This window comes from Carlito syrichta, unplaced genomic scaffold (genome assembly GCF_000164805.1).
Source record: "Carlito syrichta isolate Samal-C Ts95f unplaced genomic scaffold, Tarsius_syrichta-2.0.1 Scaffold303504, whole genome shotgun sequence".
NCBI lineage: Eukaryota > Metazoa > Chordata > Mammalia > Primates > Tarsiidae > Carlito > Carlito syrichta.
In genome coordinates, this window is record NW_007247600.1 from 544497 (window position 1) to 554237 (window position 9741).

Genomic DNA, 9741 nt, shown 5'->3' on the forward strand with positions numbered 1-9741 from the left:
TGGAGCCCCTTAAATATCGTCCTGCGGGCGCGGGCGATCTCTTTCCCTGCCGCCGCCGAGTCGCGCGGAGGCGGAGGCGCGGGGTGAGCGCGGGCCGAGGCTGCAGGGCGCGTGGGGCTTAGGGTTCGCGCGGCCCGGTGTGTTTTGGCTGGGACGTGGGGGTGAGGATCCGGGCCTAAGCTGCGTCCCGTAACGTGTCGGTGTCTTTGTCTTGGCAGTGCGTTCAAGATTCGGCGTCTCCCGTAATCCACCGCCATGGCCGAGGAAGGGTGAGCCCGGGGACCGGGGCGTGGCCGGGAGCTGGCGGCGCGGGGCCGATCCGCCCGGACGCCATGCGCGCACCTGGGTGCACGGGATCTGTGCTGGTGCGGGGGCCCGGGGGAGTCAGAAGCTTGCGAGGCGTCTAACCGTGGGTGTGGCTTGTCGCGTTTCAGCATCGCTGCTGGAGGTGTAATGGACGTGAACACAGCTTTACAAGAGGTGCTGAAGACCGCCCTCATCCACGACGGCCTAGCGCGTGGAATTCGCGAAGCCGCCAAAGCCTTAGACAAGTACGTGTATCAGTCTCAATACGGTGGGGTGTTGCAGCCGGAGCAAAACTGCGGCCGAGGGAAGAAAGCGTGAAGCTCATGGTGTTAGCCCCCAAGTTCTGAATGGCATCCCGTCCTCCAGGAAACCTGGGACAAGGTATCAGAACTCAGATCTCCGTGGCCCACTTGACGTCGTGTGGGTTGTTGCTTGGCGTGGGGAGAAGCACTTGGTTCCTGAAGAGAGTAGCACTCCTACAGCGTTGGGATGATGACTTCAGTCGTCGGATACCCCTTCACTCCTTTTCATGAGTGAAACAGAACAGTCTGACAAACCTGTAGGTGGTGGGGCTACTCGGTGGGTTTTTGTTTTTTTTTTTGTGGATCTTCTCCACATTATCTGGAGGATAGTTGGAGAGCCCCGTTTCGTTTAGTAGTTTGCAAAACAAGCGTTCAGTGAACGAGTTTCAAGGTCACTTGTGCGGCAGAAACGTTTGTATCCACGTGAGATAGGCATAGTAGCCGTGGAACTTTAATTCGAATGTGGAGTATTTGGCGAATATGTTTCAGTCTGTTCCTTAGGATGACGAGCTTGGTGAAACAACTTAAGCTCAACTTAAATGCAGTTGAAGGGTTTCCCAGTGGGACTTTGGTGTAAGCTGGCCCTTTGCATCCATCGGAAATGGTGCTTTTTTTGTTGAGGTAGTTCGGTAGGTCCTGCTGTGAATCTTATGTAGTTTTTATGCCTTAGGGAAGCTGTACAGTATGACTTGGCCAGTAAGTAGCTAGTAGTTTTGCATGACAGTTTCTTATGGATGTATGAGATTGGCTTACCAGAAAACTATTGTGGTTTTGTCTTGGTTGGCCACTAATATTTAAAATAATTTTCCCTGTACAAACGTGGCTTGGGGAAAGAAATTTTACTTAAAGTTAGGCTTTCTTGGTTAATTAGATGAGTAACGATGCTGTGTAACAGGTTCATCAGACTGAAGCAGCTTTGTGCACATTTATGGTGAACTGCAGTAGATTTGCTGCTTAACGTTTTGCTGATGTTTGCAATGCAAAACATAACCTTTGTAAAATGCACGAGTGGTGGATTTAGATCTGGATTTTAGCTTTGTTTTCTTTGCAATTTGAATTTCAGGCGCCAGGCCCATCTCTGTGTGCTTGCATCCAACTGTGATGAGCCTATGTACGTCAAGTTGGTGGAAGCCCTTTGTGCTGAACACCAAATCAATCTAATTAAGGTAAGTTACTCCTAATTTGGTTTGTCTGGACTGTTAATAGATGCTATAGCTAGAGGTCATATGTTGGTGGTAATGCTGTGTAGGGACTGTCATACCATTGTAAATTTTGCAAAGTCTCAAAGATACTAATTTCTGCGGGTCTAAATATTGCATGGATTTGACATTGTTGGCCATGTAAGTGAACTGTAGAATCATTTAATACCTGCAGAAATAAGTGCTAATTTTGGTTGTGCCGCTTGAGCTATAGGGGGGGCTGTACATGATGACAACTGGCTCCCTCTACTGAACTGCTGTGAGGAAACTGCCATGTCACCCTTCTGACTACAGCCACCTTTGGGGTCTAATTTATTGTTGGTAGTGTTAGTGCGTACTAATGTTACTTCTTTAATTCTCCCAATAGGTTGATGACAACAAGAAACTAGGGGAATGGGTAGGCCTGTGTAAAATCGACAGAGAGGGGAAACCCCGGAAAGTGGTTGGTTGCAGTTGTGTAGTAGTTAAGGTAAGCCACTGTTTATCTTTGGGATGAAGGTTGTACTGAGTAATCAAATGTAACTGTATTAAAACATGTTTGAGGGTGGGGAAGAAAGGTGATCTCAACAGTTTTAAAAACATTTTTGCATTTTGGAAATGACGGTAAGCCACAGTTTAGAAGCCAGCCGTGAGTCTGCAAACCTGAATGTGTTTCTGCAGAAACTCTTAAAAAGTTGGCAATAGTAAAGCCATGTTACGAGCCTTAAGGACATTGAAGTCCTTAAGGTCCCTGAAAATGGCTATAACAAGTGTTTATCCTTTTGCACTGGGAAACATCTTGTGGGTCACCAGCAACTTGACCACACTTTTTAATGAAATAGTGAAAAGCAAGTCATTTCATATTAAATAGTATACCACTGGAACCTAATTTATTGTAATGATATTTGTCTTAAGTGGAATTTTGGACATTGAAGAACTTATGACCAAAAAATGAAAGTTTTCTGATTTTTCTGGTATTTGTGAGATGGTCACCAACATGCATTCAGCTTCATTGATATGTGTTATGCAGTAGTAATTTGATGTCTTCCACCTGGTTTTTTTCTATTCGAGTAGACAGTGCAGTCTCATTTTCTTCCCACAATAATATGTAATTTACTGTCCAGTCTGTTTGAAGATAATGGGAGGATGCGCTTCTCTATATCAACTGATGAATATTTCAGCATATATTCCATCTCTGCTTTTTTGTGAAATTTGAATGGAAAGCTTCAAGGAAATAAAACATTCTTGAAAATTAGTCCTAGCATAAGTTTGTCTTGTATATTAACATCAGCAATATCTTTTTAAAAATATTTTATTTATTTTTTGAGTTGGTGTCTCATTTCATTACCCAGACTGAGGAGCAGTGACACGCTCACAGCCACCGTGGCCTTGGCCTGCTGGGCTCAGATGATCTTTCCGCCTCATCCTTCCAAGTAGCTGGAACTACAAGCATGCGCCACCATGCCTGGCTACTTTTTTGATTTATTGTAGAGATGTCCCCAAGTTACCCAGGCTGGTCTCAAACCCCTGGGCTCAGGCAGTCCTCTCACCTTAGCCTCCCAAAGTGCTGAGATGATAGGCTTGAGCCACCACTCCCAGCCCTACCAGCAATACCTTTATGTTCCCTCACCAAGTGCAAAGGGTTAACAAAGGACATTTTCTTAAAAGACAGCTAATTAAAGCTTTGCTATGTTTTGTATTAAGAACGTTGTAGCATTTCTAAATGTTAATAAGAAGTTGCATTTTCTTTAAGGACTATGGCAAAGAATCTCAGGCCAAGGATGTCATCGAAGAGTACTTCAAATGCAAGAAATGAACAAATAAAACTTTGGCTCATTTTCTTCATCTCTGGCTCTTTATTTGTGACAGTAAAGTAAGGTTCCTTTTAGTGAAGGAAAAAGTGATCGTTGCAACTTATTAATTGGAAACATGCTCTAAAATAACTTATTTGACCTCTTGTACTTTCGACAGGAAAGTATTCTGCCCAACCTCTAAGCAAAGATGGGCCCACCAAGATTTGTTAGTGGCATTCATGGTCACTTGGGTATAGACATTTAGACCAGCCTAGAACCTGGAAAAATGGGCTGAGATTTGTGGTCTTAATGGCAGAATGGCGAGTTGGGCAAGTTAGAAAAGTACAAAGGTGCTTAGGATTTAAATTGGGCTGTGGGACTCTAAAAGTACTTGATGTCCAGTAATACTTATTATTCACTCTCCTATCGGTAAAATTATATTGTCCATAGTTTTCATTGAAGTGTTCTGTACAGAAGAAGTATGTGAGCACACCCTACCTAGTCCCTGGGAGCCTGGGCAGGGGAACTACTCAGTTCAAGCTTAGGTCAGATGTCTGTACTGTTATACCCGAGGCCATGTGCTGAGCCATCCTGGTTTAGTATATTTGTGTACCACTTCTTTATTAAAGGTTTTATTGGTTTAAAAAAATGCAGAAAAATCACAAAATCACCTGGAATGCCCATATTTATTTCTCCCAGTCCGTGGCCCTTCTCCATCTTAGATCCTCAATGCTCATTCTGAAATGAAATCTCAGCCAGACCATGAAACCAGGAAGGCTGTAGACTTACTGGTGCACCACTTCTAATTTTCATCTTAGCCATTTACAGGTTTAAGCCCTCACCCAGAATCTCATACTGAGGGCCTTTGTAAGTATGCAGCAGTTTCTATTATAAGATGCTGGTATGTTCACTGTAGTGCATTCAGTGGCCTCAAATGTATGGTTGAGCCTTTTAGATGGTGTAACGAATTACCTACTGGCGTTTCATTTGTCAACCTCAGGTGCTATTTGCTTAAGGAAAATTTATTTTGAATTCTGAATGGTATATTTTAAATACTATAATTTTGAGAGACTGTATCTGCCATAATCTGAACTGTTGTGAAGTAGAATGCAAAACTACCTTTTAAGTCTTGTGGAATACTAATTCAGGCTGGAGATCTTGAGATTCCTGCTTGGAATAAGCCAATGTTACACTCATCTACTTCAGGACTTGAGCTTTTTTTTGCTTGTGTTCAGTCACCTCAGCTGCAGTGTTAACAGAACATGGTTCAATCTGGTTGATGAATGCTACGTCTCACCCTAAATACTAGTGCTTTCTCTTCCTAACACGTCTCTATCCACATTTTTTCTGGCTTTTGTCCTCACTGCTGGTCTTAATATGAATGTCAACAATCACTCAGACTGGTTCACAGTCTCTTACCTCCAGGTTTGTTTGTTCTTTCCCCACTTGGGCCATTACCACACATCTCAGTTACTTTGTTTCTCCCTGTTTCAAGTTTCTGGAACAGTTTAGAGAGTTCAGGTTTATAGCCTTCCTGGACATTCTGCCACTCCCACAACTTAATGATTTTGAACATATTTTTTCTTTGACTTTGGTCAATTCTTACCATGCTACAGTTTCCCATGAACTACATGCACCTCAAATTCATGCCTCAGTGATTTTTATCATTTCTTTAATGTGTTGGTAGTGAAGTGGGTTAAACATGGCATGTGCCCAGCTGTTTATTACATCACTTGTTACTCCCTGTCAGTTCTCCCTACTGCTTTATCTCAACAACCATCAGGAGAATCTCACCCAGATGATTCTCATGACATCAGCCACTTCAATTATTCAAACCGTTCAGAGTTGCAGTTCAAAAGTGGTCATGACCATCTCTGCACATGACTCCACCTGGAAAACTCACCCTTCACCACCCAACTTGCATGTGACTTTATTCTGAGGGTGATCTGCCTATGTACCTTTGATGGAATTCACTGGGGAGCCCATCAGAGCTAAAATGCCAGGGCACAGATTTGTCTTTATTGTTTTGTTGGGGAAAATGGTCTAATGGAACTAGTTGCTGTGTGTTCTGAATCCTGCTGGAGACATTCTTCAGGTGCCCAAATGTAGACCACTTGATGTTTTCTTGCACTCTTGAACAGTGAGGAGGCTCCGAGCCAAATATCCCATTTTCTTTCTATCCTTAACTCTTATTTTTGCCAGATCCTAATTTTGCTAAAATGCATTTTTTGGGTTTCTGATCAGTCATTTCACATGCTTTGAAAAACCAACTGGGGGCAGCAGCTCACATCTAATCCCAATGCCCTGGGAAACAAAGGTGGGAGGATTGCTCAAGCCTAGGAGTTTGAGACCAACCTAGGCAGCATAGCGAGACTTCTCAAAAAATTAGCTGGATGTGGTGGTGCATGCCTGTAGTCCCAGCTATTTGGGAGACAGGCTGGAGGATTGAAGCCTAGGAGTTCAAATCTGCGGTGAACTGTGGTTGTCACTGTGCACCTAGGTAACAGAACAAGACCCCAACTCAAAAAAAAGACATCCACAGAAAAAAATGCATTATGCTACTGTCTGTTAAAAAGAGTTCCAGTCTAACTGCATTGTTAAGGCAATGGATTATAAACCCTGGAACAGTGTTGAAGTGACTGTTAATGAGGACTTAAGATGTTGCTCGAGCCGGGCTCGGTGGTTCGGCCTGTAATCCCACCGCTTTGGGAAGCCGAGATGAGTGGATTGCCTGAGCCCGCAGGTTCAAGGCCGGCCCAGGCAACTGGCGAGACCTCATCTCTATATTAAATCAAAAATTAGCCGGGCGTGGTAGCGCATGCCTGTAGTTCCAGCTACTTGGAAGGCTGAGGCGGAAGCATCGCCGGAGCCCAGCAGGTCGAGGCTGCGGTGGCTGGGAGCGGCCACTGCACTCCAGTCTGGGTGACAGTGAGACTCCAACTCAAAAAAAAAAAAACATGTAGCTTGAATTTTTTCAAATGAGTATGCTTTTTTCTCAAGTTTTAGAATTATGGGGTACACGTGGGGGTTTAATGCATAAGTAAATTGTGTGTAGGTGAGGATTGGGTTTCTAGCGAGCCCTCTTCCCCTCCCTGCCCCCTGTAATGGACATGATGCCCGATGGGTGGTTGTGTGCCCCTCCCTCCTTCCCTCATTGAGCTGTGCCCAGTATTTATTGTTCCCACCCTTGTGCTCCCATGCCCAATGTTTAGGGCCTGCTTATGAGTGAGGACATGCGGTATTCAGTTTTTTGTTTCTGTGATAGTTCACTTAGAATGGTGGTCTCCAGCTGTGTCCATGTTGCTGCAAAGGACATGACTTTGTTCTTTATGGTTGCATAGTATTCTGTTGTGTATACGTACCACATTTTCTTTATCCAGCTCACTTACGAGGAGTATGCTTTTTAAACAGTGCTCAAGGACTACGTTAAGCACAAGCATTTGTGAGACCTGTAGAGAAAGAAGGGGAGAGTCTGTAGTCAAGGAAGGAAAATACGATCACAGCTTTCACCACTCTGAGCTGAGGACGGGACTGGCATATGGCTGAGCGGGGTTCTGCATGCTCCTCTCAGCCGAACATTTTCAGAAGTCAAGAAGTCCAGGTGCCAGAACAACTTCAGCAGTAAGTTCAGCAATAAAAAGGCACCATAGCTATGGATGAGGGGGTGACCAGGAGAGGGCCACCAGGCTCTCCCCTCTTCCTCTAGACAACTTGCTGATTGAAGTCTGACTCGCACTGCTGGTGGCTAGGTGCTGGGGGTGCAGGGGTTTTGAAGTTGAAACTGAAGATTGATCCAGTATGTAGAGCTTGGGGAACGTGCATTGACACTTCAGAGTATTCAGAATACTGGGACCTCATGAGTCCTTTTAAAAACATACGGCTTAAACACGTCAAATATAACAGCACATCTCAATTCAAATGGTCACAAGTGAGATGTTTCAGCCAGCTTTCCCCCAAAGCTTGCAGAACCTAATACTTCGTCTGTTGATAAGAACTGCGTTAAATCTGGCTTTTGCTTGGAAAAACTTAGAAACTGGAGAGGAGGGTGAACCTTAAGAATTCTTCACCTACATTGAAGGTGGTCTTGTAACCTTTCCCCTACTTTGCACGAAACACTCCTTATGAATATTTATGCCTCTTCTGTATTCCATGACCCTCTTCATCACTACACTGCTAATTTGGTTTTCACAGTCCCTCAGCGCTTGGAAGGAAATATGCCAGAGAAGAGATAGAGAACTGTTTTTCAGTCTCTTTCAAATTTCTTTGGTACTAAATTTGGCCAGGCACGGTGGCTTCTGCCTGTGATATCAGCTCTTTGGGAGACTGAGGTGAGAGGATTGCTTAAGACAAGGAGTTTGAAACCTCATCCCTGAAGGAAAAAAAAAAACCAGGCATGGTGGCATGTGCCTGTAGTCCAAGCTACTCAGGAGGCTGAGGTGGGAGGATTGCTTGAGTCCCGGAGTTGGAGGCTGTGATGAGCTATGATGATGGCACTGCACTCCAACCTGGGTGACAGAGTGAGACCTTGACTCAAAATTATACTAGGAACCGGAGAGGAGGGTGAACCTTAAGGATTCTTCACCTACATTGAAGGCAGTTTTGTAAGCGACTACTACTAGTAATAATGATAAAAATAATAATAAAATAAAATATGAACTAAACAAACTGAGTTACAAAGCATGTAAAGGTGACAACCCTGGTGATTCTCCTGTGGCCCTGCTGATCTCTGAGGTTCTGTTCACATTTCAATTTTAGAAAATACATTTATTAGTCAATTTCCAATTTAAAAAAAGGCATAGCTGTAAGTATATTCATCACAGAACTATTAATATTTTTGTCAGTTGAAGGAGAAGTTTCACTAAAATGTACATGTACATAATGGGATATTATGATGCCACTGAAATGGATCGTATGGAAAGACATTTGTTAGCAGGAAGTTTTTCAAAAAGCAGTATTCAAAACATGTACAATAGGATAGCATTTTGTAAAAAAGAAAAAAATATTTAGAACTGCATGCTGGCAGAGAATAGAAGAGAGACTGAAAGGATATACATTAATGTGTTAGTATTTCTGAAAAGGATTTCCATTTGCTTTTTTTTCTTTTTAATCAACGTATTGCTTTTGAAATACTATGGTACACTCTTGGAGTTAATTTTGAATTCCATTAATATAATAATCTTTAAAAAAATTTATATGAATCAAGTGAATTTTTCCACTTGTCTAGTAAAATTGCCCTTGTATAAAAACTGCTTAAGAAGACTGAATTCATACCTAGTCAGAGGAGGGCAGTAAGAAGCTGATGCCAAGTGAAGGGCAGATCAATGAAAAACAAGTAAGAAACACTGTCTGTAGCAGGGTCCCCGTAGGAACAGATTCTTCTCTCATCTCTGAAGATTTGGGGAATTCCAGTTGTAGGAGCAGAGACTATAATACATTGTTTAGCCTTAGTTTTACTACTTCTGGTTGCATTTGCTTTTTTGTAAATGGAGTCATCATGTGGATTGATTTAATAAATGTTCCCAATAATGATGGTAATAATAATACCTTGAAATAGACCTAATTAGCCTTTGCTTTTAGACTATCTACATTTTAAGTGTTTACATATTAAAGGACATTGGCATTTTCTAACTTACATACCATTATTTCTAACTAGTTGTGATTTTAATTAGTTTAATAAAGGTTTTTAAATAAAATAATTATCAGCAATACCGATTAGAAATCAGTAACCATTGATGGACATTGGTTGTTTTTCTTTTTTTTTTTTTTTTTGAGTTGGAGTCTTACTCGGTCGCCCAGACTGGAGTGCAGTGGCTGCTCCCGGCCACCGCAGCCTCGACCCGCTGGGCTCCGGCGATCCTTCCGCTTCAGCCTTCCGAGTAGCTGGAATTACAGGCGCGCTACCACGCCCGGCTGGTTTTTTGATTTATTGTAGAGATGAGGTCTTGCCAAGTTGCCCAGGCGGGTCTCGAACCCGTGGGCCAGGCAATCCACTCACCTCAGCCTCCCAAAGGCCCGGGATTACAGGCTGAGCCACCGAGCCCGACTAAAGTTGATTTTTAATGTTTCTTTTACTGTATTGAGAATATGCCTAGAACCACCTGAAAAGCAAAAGTTTCCAAAGAAGGTCTATTCTGAAAAATGGGTATAATTTGGAGTATTTCA

At 43.1% G+C, this 9741-nt stretch overlaps 1 protein-coding gene across 3 annotated transcripts; it reads left to right on the forward strand.

Moving 5' to 3' along the window:
* On the forward strand, window positions 1-3631 carry RPS12 (ribosomal protein S12). 3 transcript variants are annotated; one of them, XM_008058609.2, is made up of 6 exons: window positions 1-83; window positions 219-269; window positions 435-551; window positions 1672-1774; window positions 2175-2276; window positions 3540-3631. In XM_008058609.2, the coding sequence occupies exons 2-6, from the start codon at window positions 256-258 to the stop codon at window positions 3600-3602; spliced, it is 399 nt and encodes a 132-aa protein (XP_008056800.1). In that variant the 5' UTR covers window positions 1-83; window positions 219-255; the 3' UTR covers window positions 3603-3631. The 3 variants fall into 3 exon arrangements, with proteins under 3 accessions (XP_008056800.1, XP_021568300.1, XP_021568299.1); XM_021712625.1 differs by having other exon boundaries at window positions 2175-2286; window positions 3540-3621; XM_021712624.1 differs by having other exon boundaries at window positions 39-89.
* The last annotated feature ends 6110 nt before the right edge of the window (window positions 3632-9741 follow it).